This window comes from Peromyscus maniculatus, chromosome 17, assembly GCF_049852395.1.
Source record: "Peromyscus maniculatus bairdii isolate BWxNUB_F1_BW_parent chromosome 17, HU_Pman_BW_mat_3.1, whole genome shotgun sequence".
In the NCBI taxonomy this organism is placed as follows: domain Eukaryota; kingdom Metazoa; phylum Chordata; class Mammalia; order Rodentia; family Cricetidae; genus Peromyscus; species Peromyscus maniculatus.
This window is the reverse complement of record NC_134868.1, coordinates 25,653,705-25,671,553: the sequence shown is the minus strand read 5'-3', so window position 1 is coordinate 25,671,553 and position 17,849 is coordinate 25,653,705. Positions and strand designations below refer to the sequence as shown.

General features: G+C 46.3%; 1 protein-coding gene across 2 annotated transcripts in view; it reads right to left on the bottom strand.

Annotated features, from left to right (window-relative positions):
* Positions 1-17,849, bottom strand: part of Wwc2 (WW and C2 domain containing 2) — a 178,546-nt gene that overhangs the window by 29,180 nt on the left and 131,517 nt on the right. For both annotated transcript variants that reach the window (XM_006970956.4, XM_042262852.2), the window contains exons 15-16: positions 15,669-15,861; positions 13,394-13,564 (exon numbers count right to left, since the gene is read on the bottom strand). In XM_006970956.4, the coding sequence (XP_006971018.2) occupies positions 13,394-13,564; positions 15,669-15,861 (364 nt within the window). The remainder of the gene's footprint in view (positions 1-13,393; positions 13,565-15,668; positions 15,862-17,849) is intronic.

The window sequence follows — 17,849 nt, the reverse complement described above, 5'->3', positions numbered from 1 at the left end:
CAGCCTAAACAGTTAAGCCGATATTTCATGCCTCGCAGGGTTCGGGAGAGAGAAAACTTGGAATTCAGAACCCCCAGGTGATGCGGGCAACTTTCCCATGTTGTCACCTGCCTCCCAGAAGAACATCAACTCATCTCTAGAAGAACATTTCAGCTGGAGCTTTTACAATCCCCCATTCAATACAGCCAGCACTCCACTAACAGCCAATGGCGAGAAGCCAACGGAAACAACAGACAACAGAGGCAGACCCACAAGTGATCCACACACTGCAGATTCTCAGACAGAGATTAAGCTTTTACACCTCGTATAAAGAAAACTTATGAAATTACAGATTATTCTTCCAGCATGAACACAAAGAGAAGTGCATCGGTGCCTGGAACGAAGCTGCTGCAAGTTAAGGAAGAGACCCTTGCCAGCAGTGGAAGGAGAAAGGGTATGTGAGACTGTAGGAATCCTTACATTGTAGCGTGGGTCGGCGGCAAGATGACAGAGCATGAGGCCTATGAGATCACGAGAATGGATGGGAGAGGTCATGACAAACAGCCACCAACGGAGAAGACAAAGAGCTACAGAGAGGTTAGTTGGTGTCCCAGTCACACCAAGGCGCTTGTGTGGCACTCAGTTTCACCAAGGGAAGTGTGTTCAAGGACTCTGGGCACGGATCACCCTGAGGGCTCGGGAGACAGAAAACTGGAAGAATGGTCTGCACCATTGGAAACCAAAACCAGAGACTGAGCTGAGTGTGCTGTGGAGCACATCGCCTTATGGGAGCCTGAGGTGGAGACAGAAGCAAGGAAGCTGACCATCCCTCAACCCTGCCCCTGCTGGGAGGATCAAAGGATCTGCACCACAGAAGAGCAGTGCCCAGAGGGTGGGCACAGGCTGTGGAGATCCAGTTTAGTAAAGGAGTCTGACACCACCCGAGAGTCCTGACACCCTCCGGCCACTGCCGGGACGAGCTATGTGGGGGCCCTCAGATCAGGGCCACAGGAAGTTGGTGGCAGGACCTGATGCGGTATCTTGATGGACTGGACCAAGTAAACACAGGTAGGTGGGCTCTGCACACTCGTGGAGCCTGAGACACGGGCTTTGCACACCCACTGAGCCCCCAAACACCAGAGGCAGGGGCTGTACTGTTCGGCCCGAAGAAATCAGATTGGGGGAGGCTGGCGGAAAACTCCTCCGGAGGACACGGTGGCTTAACCCGGCTGACCTCCTGGGACTCCTGTCCTTGCTGCAACCTGTGGAGTCTGACCAGAAAAACAAATGGGGGGGGGGGGAGCCCACACTTCTCCAACTGGGAAACACACAGACAAAGGGCTAGAACTTCCTAGGTCATCTTGCTGCCTTTTTATTTTAAAAATAGTAATCCTCCCAGGACAGCCAGGGCTGTCACACAGAGAAACTTTGTCTAAAAAAAAAAAGTAATCCTTTAAAGCGGTGGTTCTCTACCTGTGGGTTATGACCCCTCTGGAGGGTCAAATAACTCTTTCACAGGGGTCACCTAAGACCCCTGGAAACACAGATTTTTACATTACGATTATTATTTAATTCTCTGTGTAATTACATAATCACAGTTATGAAGCAGCGAGGAAACCAGTGTTATGGCTGGGGTCCCCACCCCGTGAGGGACTGTACTAAAGGGTCGCAGCGTCAGGAAGGATGCTTTAAATTTTTTCATTTTTATTGTGTTTATGCTTTTGTGCTTTAGTTGTAGTTGGTATGCACAATCATGGAGAAGCTTTTATACACACAATGTTTTCTACTGTTTTTATCCTTCTAACCATAGACTTGCCTCTCACTTTTACGGTCCGCTTCCCATCCCCCCCTCACCTCACTACTTAAGTGTGGATACTCTTAGCCCCCCAAAGCCTATAAACTACATTTCCCCAACCAGCATCCTAAGGACCTACCTGGGACACAATGAGGTGCTCAAGTGTCCTCTGGTGCAGCTGACCTGGGGACAGGCAGGCCACCGCACCGGTTCCCTCGGTCAGCCCCCTCCCGCCGCTCACAGCACTCACCACCTGACCAACGATAATTCATGTACAATGAATGAACAAAGCAGTGGGAAAGGAAGGAAAAAACTAAGAACAGAGGATATGGGGCACACCCATAGGTGTGTAAAACAGGACGAAGTAAAAAAGCACAAGCCAGCGGGGTGGTGGTGGCGCCTTTAATCCCAGCACTCGGGAGGCAGAGCCAGGCGGATCTCTGTGAGTTCAAGGCCAGCCTGGGCTACCAAGTGAGTTCTAGGAAAGGCGCAAAGCTACACAGAGAAACCCTGTCTCAAAAAAAAAAAAAAAAAAAAAAAAGCACAAGCCAGCCTCCATTATAAGACAGCACTCCACCAAGACACCCCAACACCCAAAAAATTAGATGAGTTAGCTGACATGCCAGAAAAGGACTCCAGTGTCCTTCTTCCGAAAGGAAATGATGTTCATGTAGAGGATTCAAATCCGCAGATCAATAAAGAAAAGAAATCATCTCAGGACCCAGACGAGACAGTCACCCAGGCGTGTGAAATGGTCAGTGACATGCGCAGCACAGAGGAAACAGAGAGAGCCAAACGTAAGTTATGCAAATTAAAAATCAATCAATTAAACAGCAAACACAGCCGAGTGCAGCAGCAGTAAACAAGACCACGCAAGAACACACTTCAGGGAGGATGACAAGGTCGAGGCAGTACCCACAGACACGCAGGAGAAAACCCTTTAACAACTATGACCCAAACTTCCAAGAACCCTGGGATATGGTCAAGAGACCAAACCACCACATAAGGAGCTGAGATTACCTCTAAAGGCTTTGACAATCTATTCAGTGAGACTAGAGCTAAAAATCCCTCAAATCTAAGAGGAAGAAACAGATCTCCAAACACAGGAAGCGGTTAGAACTGCAAACACACGGTCAGAGAAGAAAGAACCTCCTTAAGTCGGGGGACCAAGAGTACATGGAAGGGGCTGGGGAGACGCCCAGTCAGTCAGTGAGCTGTGTCCCTGCACCATGAGGGCCTGAGTGTGATTCTCTGAACCCGTGTATAAAGAACGATGTGGCAGCGTGCATCTGCAAAACGGTGCCGGGGGGGCTGAGGATGCCGGGATACCTGGGGCTTGCTGGCCGGCCAGCCTGACCACTAAGGTGAGGTCCAGGCCCGTGAGGGCCTGTCTCCAAAAATGAAGTGAGAGAGACCTGAGGAATGAGAGCCGAAGCCTGCACAGGTATGCATATGTGTGCATATGCACACACACGAACACACGCATACACAACACATATGCACACAAAGGGAAAAACCCCCGAATGAAACACAGCAAAGGAGCCACTAAAAGCTGCAAGGAAAAAAATGCCAACCTGAACGCAAAGGCATAAACATCAGACTTTTTGTGAGCAACCTACACCCAGGAGAACACAGAATGATATAAACCCTGAAAGTAACTGTCCCCCGAGATGGCTATTCTCAGCACAGTTATTGCTTAAAACTTGTGGGGAAATAAGACACGCACACACTAAAGCATTTAAACTCAGCCACCATGGCTGGGAATTCTGAAAGGAATACTACACACAGAGGAAGAGGGCGGTCTTATCCCTTCATCTAGTTATAGCAGCTCCAGAGCACAAGAGTAGTGATTCTGGCGCTAGGTGCTATTGTGAGATATTTTGTTCGTATTCTGGTGCTCCCGAGACTGACAATAAAGTTTGCTTTGAATGAGAGGGTGGAGCTAGCTCCGGGCTGACCAAAATTAGCCACAGAGGTTTTGGAGGGCTGAGGACAGAGAGAGACACACACACAGGAAGTAGGAGGGAGAGGCTTAGCGAGGGTCTCAGCTTTCTGGATCAAGGAATGAGAGGGAGAGGAGGTCACTGGTGGCTCCTCAGCTGCTCCTGTGACCACTCATGTTCTCTCCCTGACATCTGACTCCCGAGTTTTTACGGATGAGGAACAATTAGGTCAAGACTTCAACGGGGAAGCTGTAAAGTACTCAGGTCCCCAAAATACTCAACTTAACAAGGAAAAAAACATATATGTGCAGAGTTGTAAATATCTCTGGAGAAAGTGAATCTTTTGTGAAATTGTGAGGAAAAACAGACATGCTGATTTTGCTGGCACATTTTGAACTGCAAAAAAAAAAAAAAAATTGCAGCCGCAGTGGCTGGGGATGCCGAGACATTGAAGGCCTTGCCGCTGTCTAGGACACCGGGGCAGAGCACACAGAAGGGCTGGCGCCCTCTGCAGGGCAACACGGCCCCTAGGGGGGCACGGACACATCTGCCAGGTTCCCGACTGTGGCTGGGGAGCCCTGCTGCTGCTGAGCTACTGGGATGGAAAAGGAAATGTAAAAGCCTGGATGAATCCAAAGGGAGTGGGCACGATGCTGAGGCTAATAACAGCACCCAACTATAAGGCAAATTCAAATCCAAATACGTGAACAGATTGATTGTAGACGCACTAAACTTTTCAATTAAAAGAAAAAGATACTGACTGGGCAATAAACCAACACCCGCTACATGCTGTTTTCAGATAGAACAATTGAAATAATAAAAGAAAAAATGATGGAAAATGATAAATCATGCAGATGGTTTATTACAAGAGGACTTCACACAGCTTTGCCACCATCAGACAAAGTGGACTTTAAAACAAAAGGTATTGTTGGAGGTAGAGATAGTTCTTAACAATAAAAGGATAGTTGGACACAAAGATAAACAATGTAAGGCTAAATTTATATTCACCTACTAACACAGACTCAAAAAATTACTGGGACTGAAAGGAAAATATAGTGCTATCATGGTCAATGAGATTTAATATTCCTGTCAGTAAGTGATAAACAAGCAAATCAAAAACCCACCACGTGTAAGAAACTCAAAAACACAATTAGCAGCTTGATAGCAAAACACAGAGTCTTCGCAGAGAAATGGAATGTTTATCCCAAACATGCCCACGCCGCGCCAAAAGCAAGTATGGCGGAACGGAGCACATTCTGTTCTCTAAAGACCGTAAAATCAAACCCGAAACCAGCCACACAACTAAAGAGCTCCGACCACCCAGCAATTAGTAAACATCCTTTAAAAACTTACGAGTAATAAAGAAGTCACCGCGGAGACCGTAAAGTGTTTTGAATTCCTGATAATTCTGTCACACCACACGTGTAAAAAGCATTTTTCAGCCCCACACGAGATGACAATAAAACAGCTACCTAAGCGCCGTCTTAAGAAAAAGAGACCCAAATTAACCCCCACGTGGTGGATCGAAGAAATAATAAGGTGAAAGCGGAAATGAGCAGAATAGTAAACACACACATAAATAATAGTGAAAATCAACAAGCCCCCGGGCGGTGGTGGCGCACGCCTTTAATCCCAGCACTCGGGAGGCAGAGCCAGGCGGATCTCTGTGAGATCAAGGCCAGCCTGGGCTACCAAGTGAGTTCCAGGAAAGGCGCAAAGCTACACAGAGAAACCCTGTCTCAAAAAACCAAAAAAAAAAAAAAAAAAAAAAAAAAAAAATCAACAAGCCCCAAATTAGTTATTTAATAAGATTAGAAAACTCAAATCTCTGGTAAGAGTGCATACAAAGGGCACAGAGTGCCAACATCAGGACTAAAAAAGTCCTTGCGGGTCTGGAAGCCAATAAGGTGCTAGGGCTGACTCACGCCGGGCAGGTCGGCTCACTTGGCGGCAGAGCCTGGCGAGCGTGCATGTGGCCCTGGTTTGTTCCCAGCACGGCCACAGTAATAATGACGCTACTAAAAACAGGATAAATAGACAAATTCTGTGAAAATCTACAGCACGCAGAGAAAACCAGGCCAGCCCTGGCTAGGAAAGAAACCGAACCTTTGAAACTGAGTTCCACGCCCAAACCCCCAGCATCCTTCACGTTAACTCAAAACGGCGCATCGAGGATGGGACGGAGAGGCGCCATTCTGGGGGACTCTACCAGCTGTCACCTGACTTTCACGAAGGGGCGACTTCTCTTGCAGAGCCCTGGACACTTCACTGATACTTTTTTTTTTTTTTTTAGGATTTCCCCCAAATAATTGAGGAAGAAATGGGTTTTAAAATTGGCATGATGTACTTTATTATCTTCTCACGTCTACAAGGACTTTGTCATTATTTTTTTTTATTCTTGATATCAGTAATTTGTGCCTTTTATGCATTCTTACCAGGTTTTGTCAAATTTTAAAAATTTTTATTGAAATAGCTAAATACAACAGTTTCTGCGGTAAGTAGAAAAGAAATATTTTCCAACACCCAATGAAGTCTGCAAGCCCTCAATGCCAAAGCGCCAGTGACGACCAGGGAAAAAGACTAATAGTTCTCATGAAAATAGACGAGAGAAAAATCAGTTAAGCAAATTCAGTACATATGTAAAAAAAAAAATGTACCATGGTGAAATCTGCTTTATTCAAATACTTTATAGACCCGAGCATCGTGGTATGCATGCCCTCATCTCCTGTATGTACACACACACACACACACACACACACACACACACACACACACACACACACACACACTTAAGCTAATTAATAATTATGGCACAGAGAGAAATAAATCACCTTAAGAGATGGGGTAAAAATGTCTGACGAAGTTCAGCACTTAGGTATGATAAATACCAGCAGCAAATTAAAAGACAACTCCCTTCCTTCGATAACGACCACCCATGAACATCCCTAGGAAAGTCACCTTAGATGATGAACTACTGAAAGCCTTCGGAGAGTGCAGGACTGAGACAAGGCAGACGACTCAGTCCCAACAACATGGGACAGAGTGGATGAGCACACACAGGTCGCCTGGACCATCACAAAGGTGATGGCCACGGTGTAGCTCAGGAAGACGTCAACACACGATGCGGGATGAATCAGCTACCAGGAGGCTGAGAGGAGCCCTGACCTGCACCCCTCACAGCCTATGCAGAGATCAGTTTCAGAAGGATTGCACACTAAATCTGAAAGGAAAAAAAAAAAAAAAAAAAAAAGAATCCTAGCTGGGCGGTGGTGGCGCATGCCTTTAATCGCTGCACTCGGGAGGCAGAGCCAAGTAGATCTCTGTGAGTTCAAAGCCAGCCTGGTCTACAGAGCCAGCTTCAGGACAGCCAGTTTCTCTATGTGGAAACACTGTCTTAAAACCAAAACAGACAAAAATCCTCACACCCTGGAGGCAAACAGTCCTTAAAAAGGAAAGTACGGAGCATAAGGGCAAAACTGAGAAGCAAAGTTTCATTCAAACTGAGTGTGTCCATTCACCCAAAAATGACGTTAAGAAAATGCAAAGGTGCCAGGGCGGTGGTGGCTCACGCCTTTAATCCCAGCACTCGGGAGGCAGAGCCGAGTGGATCTCTGTGAGTTAGAGGCCAGCCTGGGCTACCAAGTGAGCACAAAGCTACGCAGAGAAACTCTGTCTCGAAAAACCAAAAAAAAAAAAAAAAACAAAAAAAAACACCAAAAACCAAAAACAACAAAAAAAAGAAAGCAAAGGTAAGTCACAGAAAGTAGCAGGCACTCCTGATAAATTTATTTTAAAATACTCATTTCCAAACGTATGGATTCTGATCAAACGAAATACAAAAGACAATGAATTAAAAACCAGAATATACACTTTATAAAAGATAACACCCATTTAGTGGTGTGCATATTATAATCAAGGAAGTGAAAATTAGAAGTCTAAGCTAGAGCTATGCACACAGCGAGAGAAGAGCGAGAGAAGACAGTAGTTTTATCAACTGTATGTACACAGATGAAGAGCGACAGTATACTAAACCGCAAATTCGTAACAACTCAGACGTTCAGCAGCAACAGAACAGATAAAGTGAGATACAATTACACAACAAAATATTGCCTAACAATGAGAGTGAATGAGAGTAATTACAGAGTAAAAAGTGAGTTTCCCAAGATGCCAGATATAATCACATCAAACTCAACGTCACGTCAGACAGACACGGGGGTGGGGTGGGGTGTGGGTGGGTCACCTTTAGGAGACGTGGCAACATCAGGGAGGGGCACAAGGCAAGGTTCTGAGGCGCTGGCAAAGCGCTGTGATTTGATGTGGATCACAGTTATACAGGTGTTATCGCTTTGCAATAAACTCAGACTGTTTGGGTAAGATTTGTGCACTTTGTTATAAATCTCCCCATTGCCCTTTCCCACAAAATAAAACCAGAGACAGAGATTAGAAGAGGATAAGAAAGTGAAATAAAATTCACGGAACAGCACTGTAAACCAGAGGGAGCTAACAAACATCCGTAGAACACTCTGAACAAGTATTTTTCTCAAGTGCACACAAGACATTCTCTAGGATATACTAGGCCCCAAAAGTGGCTTCGGTAAATTCAAAAGGACTTAAGTCATGCTAAGTGTGGCTTTTTGGTGACACTGGGATGAAATTAAAGGCCAGCAACAGAAGGGAATATGAGAAGTTAAGGAATCTGCAGAAATGAACCTTCCCAAGCAAGCCAAAGTTGAGGGAGATGACAAGGCATTGGGAAAACACGGAGCTGAGTGGAGAGAGATGTCTGGGATGTGCGAGTCTTGCGGGCCGCAGAAATATATCATAAGAACTCAGCTGGTTATGGCAAAGTCACTACCTGGAGGGATCAGGGAATTCCTCCAGAGGAAGCCAAATCCCAAGGAGTTTTTGGTGTTACTTGGCTTGTTATATATCAGCTGTATTCTGTTATGAAAATCATGTGTGCCTTCATAGTTTTCCCAATTGACTTTCCCCTAAGAAGGACTAACAGTGTAGACTGCTCACTCTCTGGACATACACATTCCAGGTATTTGGAGAACAGCCTCAGGAAAGGCTTTCTCTGGAACCAGTTATCTCCCTTAGCCACTTTCAAGGACTACAGGAAACACCACCCACCAACTGCCAAAGACTAACAATGATAACAGCCCACCTGAAAGTCTCCTGACTTAAATTCCACAAGGAGACACCACCCAGGGGGGCGCCCAACTTCCAAGGACTAACAAGTGATAGCAGCCCACGTACAAGTCTCCTGACTTACAGTAAATTCACAAGAGGACGCCGCCTAGGCCAGGTGGACACTAAGTAATAGTTTTACACAATTTAGCTTAGGCCCTTCTTTCTTACAGCCTTACTAACTTTATAGACCTCTAACTACTTACCTAACCACTTCTAGGAATATTTAGATAAACTTCTGTGCTAACAGCCATGCTCAGCCAGAACTCCCAGTTCAAACCTCCCTGTATCACCAGAGGCATCTAGCTGTACACAGGTTGCCTAGAGACTGAGCACACTTTCCCCCACCCTGCAGTAAACGGCAGACAGCTTGAACAGATAGGAGCCACAGGAAAAAAGAAGACAGTTTTATTTTCTCCCATTGACCTAGCAACTTAAAGATTTTTAACATCCTTTACCAAACACATTTAAGGTTATAGTTGTGCACGTAAGATCCCTCTTCTTAGATATTACCCATATTTAGCCTTTAGTTAATTCATTAGTCACTTCCCCTTTGGGTCACAAATGGTAATTAACAACTAGTGCCCCTCTTTGCAATTCTTATCAACCCTCCATTTGATCCTGATAGCGGACAATCACTGCCTGAGGAAGTTCAGGCTGAGTGTCCTGGGTGGAGGGGAGGATTGTGATTTTGGGGAGATATATAACTGTAAAGCAGAGGACAGGGAGAGAGAAGAGAGAAGAGAATGGAAGAACGAGATGGGTAAGAACTGGAGAGGAACAAGCTGAGATGGGGAAGAACTAGATTGAAGAGCTAAAAGAGAGGACTAGAGGAACGAGATGGAAGATGAGGAAGAGCCAGATGGGGAAGAACAAGATGAGGAAGAGCCAGATGAGAGAGAAGGAGATGGGAGAGAAGCTGATGGGGGAAAGAACTAGATAGATGAGAACTTAAAAGGGACAGAACTAGATGAAGGAATTAAGATAGAACATAGAGGGGACAGTAGATAAATATAGAGAGAAATCAGGCAAGAAAGGAGCTAGACATGAGAACAGAACTGAAGCTGTGTATAAAGGATGTTATGCCAGAGGAATTAAAGCGAATGGATCAAAGAACTCTGAGTGCGTAGACTGATTTACTGACCCTAAAGATTCTCTGCTGGTTGATAGAGCCTTCCGCGGACCCTGGGAGAGGACTATCGAGGGGCTGGACCCCCATAGTCCTCGTTATGCGAGCAGGGCTGTCAGGATACTAAGGCTGTAAGGAAGAGCCTAGCTTTCCCCCTTGAGAAGGCACGAAAAGAAGGCAGCGTAGTCCTAGAGCAAGCAGAACTGGGGGAGTAGCAGACCAAGGAGGACACATGGCCAGTAAAACCTCAGCTGCTTCTTCAGAAATACCCAGAACGTCAGCAACCCTGCAGTTGGCCTGACCAAGAAAACCAGTGCGGAGGTTCCCAGTACTGAGTCTTGGAATGAACAAGGTGGGGTCTCTTGACGTTACGTGCCTCGCTTCCGCTTTTAACGGCTGAACCTCGCTATCGCCTTCCAGATATGAGCTCAATGTTGAGAGAACATTATGAAGAGTTTTATAGGACAGATTAAGATGATCTCGTTGAGATGAGTCTGCTCCTAAAAAGACATAGGTGCCACAACAAATGCAAGACCACAGTTCTGAGAGTCAGAATAAACAAGACATGGGGTTTTGAGCCAGAGACCTCTCACAGCTAAGGCCCACATGGCTGCTGACCCACCAGACTTTTAAGGGATTAGCAGCCATATTCTTTCAAATTCCTCCTCAGTGGAGAGAGGAGGAAGCGCTTCAGTGCCCGTTCTAGGAGGGCAGAGGAGACGGCTCAGTTGTAGGGTACTTGCGGGACAAACCGGAGGACCTTGGTTTGACCCCCACCACCATTCAAAGTCTGGGTGTGGTGATTCATACTGGAACCCCAAAACTGGGGAAGCAAAGGCAGGAGGATCTCCCAGTGAGCTGCTCGGCCAGCCTAGCCAAATTCATGAGCCCCAGTTCCAGGGAAAGACCTTGTGTAAAAACAAAAACCGACCAAGATGGATCATGTGTAAAATGCCTGACACCTGAGGTTGTCCTCTGGCCTCCACACACATGCACACCCAGTGGATATACACACACATGCAGAAAAACAAAGACGTGTAGAAAAACAATAAATACAGACACAAGAAAGCAATCTTCGCCGAAGTATTAACATGCTTATTTCAAACAAACAAAAAACAAGACATATTACATGGTTGTTTTTTTTTTTAATCAAGTAAGATTTACCCCAGGAATGCAAGATTAATTTAATGTTTAAAATTAAACAGTAGCAACTGAATGAAAGATGGAGAACTATATGGAAACCTAAGTAGCTACAAAAAAAAAAAAAAAAAAAAAAAAAAAAGACTTGGCAAATTCAACAGCCTTTAATGATCAAAACATGCAGGTATCTAGAAAAAAAAGTCTTCTTCGATCTGACAAAGGGGATTTCTGGAAACCATCATTTCATGGTGAAATGGAGCAATGCTCAGTGGTCAGTGGCTGAGAGCACTTGCTAGCTGCTCTTCAGAGTCTCTAGCATCCACATTAAGCTGCTCACAACTCCAGGGGATCTGATGCCCTCCTCTGGCCTCCGCGGGTACCATGCACTCATGGATGCATGATGGGGGCACAAACACACAAACGCGCACACACATCTTTAAAGTCAGGAATAAGATAACGATGTCTGCGTTTACCGCTCCTTGTGTGGTACACACACGTGTGCAAGCCCTCACAGAGCTCAAGGACAGCCCTGGCTGTCATTCCTTACGGGGCTTTGGTGGGCTTTGCTGTGTTTTGAGACAAGGTCTCTCACTGGCCGGTGGCCCGTGGCTCGCCAAGCAGTGGAGGCTGGCTGGCCAGGGAAGCCCAGGGTCTGTCTCTGCCCCTGTCGGGACTACAGGTTACTATTTCCTTTCTGGTCACATGGCTTTCTTGACCATGTGCCTTGGCCACAACATACCACACAATACTGAAGGGAGCGGCAAGAGGGCCGGGAAGAGAGGTCTGCTGGGCAAGTGCTGTCTTGAAAGCATGAAGGTCTGAGTTTTCATGGCATTCTCTCGGAATCCCAGAAGTGGGAGGCTCTGGGAAATGCAACTAAACATCTGTACACAACTGAATGAAATGGGATCCCCACCCCCCCTCATAGGCTGTGTAAATAACCCACATGGATCAGATGTCTATACAGAAGGCTGTAAGACTCACAAGGACTACAGTGGAGGAAACTTTATGCGACGACGCTGGTCTTAGATACGGCATCAACAGAACAAAAGAAGAGCAGAAGACAAGCTGGGAGAGAGACAAGCTGCATTTCCATCAAAGTAACAAGAGAAGGAAAAGACACCTTGCAAAAAAAAATCTCTGCAAAAACAAAACAAAACAAAACCTGAAAAGGGACTTATGCCAAAACAGAAATTTGAGTGCGGTGGTACACACCTATAATTCCAGCACCCAGAAAAAAACTGAGGCAGAAGGATTGCAAAGTTAGAGGCCAGCCTATTCTACACAACATACTGTAGGCCAGCCTGGGCTTACAGTGAGACCCTGACACACTCTCTCTTTCTTACACACACAATTTTATAATTCAGTAGTAAAAAGGCAACTACTCTATATATCAAGAAGAGTTTGCAATCCTTCACAATGTTAAGCGTAATTACTATGCAACCTGGTGAGTACAGTTCGACACAGGTCCACACCAACATGAGGATCCAGGTTTTCACAGCAGCATCATTCACATCAGCCAAAATGTAGAAAGAACTGAGATGCACATCAGCACAGGAGTGGTAAGCAAACAGCGGGACCTCGGCACTAGAACACTGCCTGGAAGAAGGAAGCAAACACCAACACTGTGCCCCACGGACAGACCTGATACGACTATGTTAAGTGAAAGGAACGAGTCAAAAGAACAAACCTCACGCTCCTTCACTGATATGAAATGCCCAGAATAAGCAACATACAGAGCAGGGAGAAATGACAGTGACTGGTCACAGGCACAGGGGCGTCTCCTGGGACGATGACCACACTCCGCTCTACTCAAGCCTCTAGCCGGGGCGGTGGCGCATGCCTTTAATCCCAGCATTTGGGAGGCAGGGGCAGGTGGATCTCTGCGAGGTCGAGGCCAGCCTGGGCTACAGAGTGAGTTCCAAGACAATCAGGACTGCTACATAGTGAAACCCTATCACAGAAAACCAAAAACCAAAAACCAAAGCCTCTAATAATTATTTTTATGGGAGAGGTATGATGCCTTTATAAGTCCCACTTGAATCAAAGCTGGAAATGTTTTTTCTTAGGATGCTGGGAGCAAAGAGGGGCCGAGAAAGGAGGAAGACAAGCTCGTGAATGACAGCAGGGCACGCTGTCTTCCACATCTGTGGTCCACATCTGTCGTCTGCATCGCGCTAGGCCTCTCAGCCACGCTGGTTTCCAGTTGTGACTCACCAAGTCTATAGACTCCAGGTCCCGCTCGGCTGACTGAACTGCAGGGGCCTCGGTTTCTTCTTCTTCTTCTTTGTTTTTGCAAGGCATTTGCTTGGAAGGAAGTAAATTATACCACAGCATGAAAATCTCGTTGGAAAAGGGTAAATCTGCCAGGCTGATCTGAGTCCCAGCCTATGGGAAAAGGAAGAAATAGAGAGAGAGAGAAATGAAAAGTTTAAACGAGTGTTTGTTCTCCCTGGTAAGACAAAGATGACCGGGTGGGCTTGTCTTAAAGCAGAACCAACACACTATTTGTGACATAAAGCGCTGGCTGTGTGTGTGTGTGTGTGTGTGTGTGTGTGTGTGTGTGTGTGTGCGCATGCACGCTCCTATGTTTGGTGCTTGTGTGCCTGTGTGTGTGCATGTACTTTCATGTGTGTACCTATGTATGTACAGGGGTCAGAGGATGACTCTGAGATACCTTCCTCAATTTCTTTTCCACTATGTATTTGTTTGTTTGTTTGTTTATTTATGATAGTCATGGTCTCTCACTGAATCTGGAATCAAGGCCCTAGGATCTGCCCACCTCTACCCCTCCAGTGCTGGGGTTAGGCATGCACTAGAGTCCTGCTTTTACATTGGTGTGTGATCTGAACCCGGATCCTCATGCTCCTACAACAGGTACTTAACCCATGGGCCATCTCCCCTGCTCAGGACTGGCGGGTTCTTTAAAATCTGGGCATACTGATACCTTCAGCTGTGGCTCAGTAAGAAATAATGCCCAATGGAGCTGCCAATCCTGGGATTATTTTTTGTAACGTTAAATTTTCCCAACTAATTTCCCCATTGACTTAAGCATGCAAATTTTTCTAAACACGGAATTATATTTAAATGAAATTAAAAAAAATAAACAAATAAATGGTTAACTAGAAACCAAAGTACTTCTTTTAATATGTCAGAAAAGTGCCTTGGTTATGACAATACATCGTAATTCAGAAAGATGTATAAAGACTGGGACTCTGTCCTGCTCTTAAATGAGAATGTAGCAAGTTTTTTTCTTGTTGTTGTTGTTGTTTGTTTTGGCTCTGTGGGTCACTAGAATGCCAAAGAAAGGAAAGATAAAAGCAACTTCAGATCCCACCTAGCCATAGCCGGATTCTAATCCCGACTCCACTGCTTCTGAGAGGCTGCCAATGGACATATTCAGAGATCTTACTGGAGCCTTTGGTTCGTGGTAACACCGTCTCTACTGTGCCGACAACACCTGACTGATGCCCAACAACTATCTCGGTGCCATTCCAACGTTATTAATTTTATTATGAGACAGCATCTTTTTTTTTTTTTTCAAATAAAGAAAAAAAGAGGAAAACTATCTTCCTTTTTCCTATGGTCATCATTAAACATGTGTTCGTCTCCTACTGGACCATAGAGAAACAGCTGTTTTTGATCACGTGGGCTCCTGTCTGGATGGCTGCATTTGAGCAGGCTGTCTAGAGGGAGATGGCGGCCTAACTGGGCATGACAGCATCCTAAACACACAGTGAGTTCAGTACGAAACCTTTCTATCACTTATCACATTTAATCACATTGCTCCAAACAGTAATAATCCTGTTCGGATGATCTAATACCATGGAAAGGCAAATGGGCTAAACTTCAGTTTGAATCCGTGAATTTGGATGGGACGGTTTTTGATACCCAGCTCCATCATCTGCCAAGAGCATAACCCACTTGGGGCAGTTGTTTATCCCAAAATGGGTGACCAGACTTTCCATCATCAAACTTCCGTGATACTATTCCGGTGTAAAGGAGATTACTCTAGAAAGTGCTCCACACACACGTTTAGCACTCACGCCACAAAGACAGTGGGAGCAAAGGCAAAAGTTCTTCCACACTCAAGGAGTAGCACTGGAGAGTCAAGCTTTACAGGCACTCAAATTTCTAAGCAGATTTAAAAAAGTTGGAATGGGAGGAAAAACATTCTAGAAAAACAGAAAAAAACAGGGCCGGGGAGAAGGTTCAGCGGGGAAAGGTGCTGGCCACCAAGCCAGGCGACTTGTGTTCTATCCTTAGAACCTACATGGCGACAGAAGAGAACTCATTCCCCGAGTTACCTTTTCATCTTCATATGCGTGCCTTGGCACGTGAACACACCCACCCCCAAATAAATAAATAAACGTTTTTGTTTGCTTGCTTGTTTGTTTTAAGCAGTAGCTGCTGTTGGCAAAGCCTAAGTAGGAAACAGCTTTGCAGAACAGGGATCACGGTGTCCCTTGAGAGGGATGGCGAAGGCGCCTACCAGGCATTCTTCTCTGCGGTGTTTACTGACGGAGCAAAGGTCCACTCGGAGGGTCTTCTGCTGCAGGGCTGCCTGAGAGATGACCACCCTGAACACATCGTTGTAGAGCACAGATTCCGTGGGCGGGTGGACTTTTGTTCGAAAGAGACAGCTCACGTCTGCCGAGGACGGGAGCACAGCAACCCTAAAGTACCTGCGAAGAACAAGAACGGAGTGAAATCTCACGGGCACGTCAATTACAGTGGATCCGCAGCCATCATGTGCAATTAGCTGCAGAAGAGAGGAAACATGGAGAGCATTATCAGATGAAAGCGCTGTGGCCATAACGGGCCCACGCGCGCGTGCAGCCGCAGACACTCTGTTCTTAGCCCACCCGTGCCCACTGGGCCCCTCCACGTGGGATACGCAGCCTGCCGTCACCACGAGACCTGCAGCAAAGGCGAGGTGAGGAGGAAGAGTCTGCAGGGCTGCAGGGCTGACCTCCCCACGTACATCAACTCGAAAGTAAGTGGATTTCCAGCCGGGGAAAGCGGGGACACGCTAACGGGGACACTGGTGGTTTTCTCTCCCAGAACCCTCATCCTGAGCCTCCAACAACAGACTGTTGACGAACAAGCCAAGGAATGGGATATATTCCCCTACCAGAGACAGAGAGAGGCTAAGGAGCATATTGTTAACAAGACGGAAGACAGCTGAAGCGGCACTTCCAAAATATCATTGTCTAGCATCTCCACCAGCACAGACGAACTCGCAGAAGGATCTCACTCTGTGTACATGCAAAGGCAAGTGAGAGACAGCAGAGGCTCCCAGTGCGCCTCAGGGGTTCATCTGACACCCAAGGAAGACCCACGGTTCCCGGGAGCAGCCTGAGGTGCTTCCCTAATGCAGAAAGAGAAGTCCACTAAATCTCCCCGCTTCCCGTCCCCATTCTTGTCTAATGGATATTCTAAAATATTTTTTCTAGTTAGGGAAATCTGTAAATTCAAACCCATAACTAAAAATTTCACATTTTTTTTTTTATATCAACATTAATAACAAAGACTCAGCACTTAAAACTCCAGGCTCAGCTTCCCAAGTGGGCTGCAGGCTCAGGAGAAGGGAGATTTTGTTCCTTCTGCTTCATGTCAGAGAGGGAAACAGGAGGAAGGGACGTCTGTTCCTTCAGCCTTCAGCTCTTCTACACCCCTGATCTGTTCAGCTCATCTCAAGATGTTTCCACATCAAATGGCTGAGTTGATGAGGTTCGGAAGTGAAGGCAGAGGCTGGAGAGATGCCTCAGTGATTGAGACCACTGGCTGCTTTTCCCGAGGACCTTGGTTCAGTTCCTAACAACCACATGGTGGCTCTCAACCATCTGTGACTCCAGTTCCAGGGACCCAATGCCCTCTTCTGGCCTCCATGGGCAGCAAAGACTGCACATGGGGTACAAACGTTCATGCAGGCAAAACATCCACACACATAATATAATGTTTAAATAAAGAGAAAGACAGGACGTGGGCAGGAGAGATCGCTCCACATTAAGAGCATCTACTCTCTTGCAGAGGCCCTGGGTTTGGTTTCCATCACTCACACAGTGGCTCACAACCATGTGTAACTCCAGTGCCCGCGGGATCTGATGCCCTCTTCTGGCCTCCTTGGACACAAGGAATACACACGGTGCACAGACATATATGCAGGTAAACACTCATACACATAAACTAAAAATAATTTGGAAAAAGACATAGGTGTGAGTACACACTAAAGTTGGTTCTCACTGTTCAGACCCCACAGTCTTGTTAACTCTGTTTATTAAGAGCCACTGACAGCAGACTCCATCATCACCCAGACTGGAAATGAACCTGCCTCCCCAAATGCTGCTCTGGGTTGTTGCAGCTGGGTCCTCCTTGTGCCCACTCACGGTCTCTGCGAATCTTGTTAACAAAGTGGGGCCCCATTCTCTCCTTCAGGAAGTCCTCGGAGCCCACTCTCCTCAGGGATCCTATGATGGATCCTCAAGCACTCTCCACTTTTCTGTCAGCACCAAAGAGTCTCCATCTAGCTCCGCCCCTGCATGCCCCGCCCCCTTTGGCTGTGAGGATGCGAACTTAAGGGTAACCTGTTAGTAAACATCCAGGGCTCTTACACATACTCTGTTGAAGTCCTGGCCTCTGAGGAAGACACTCTGTCATTAGGAAAACAGCT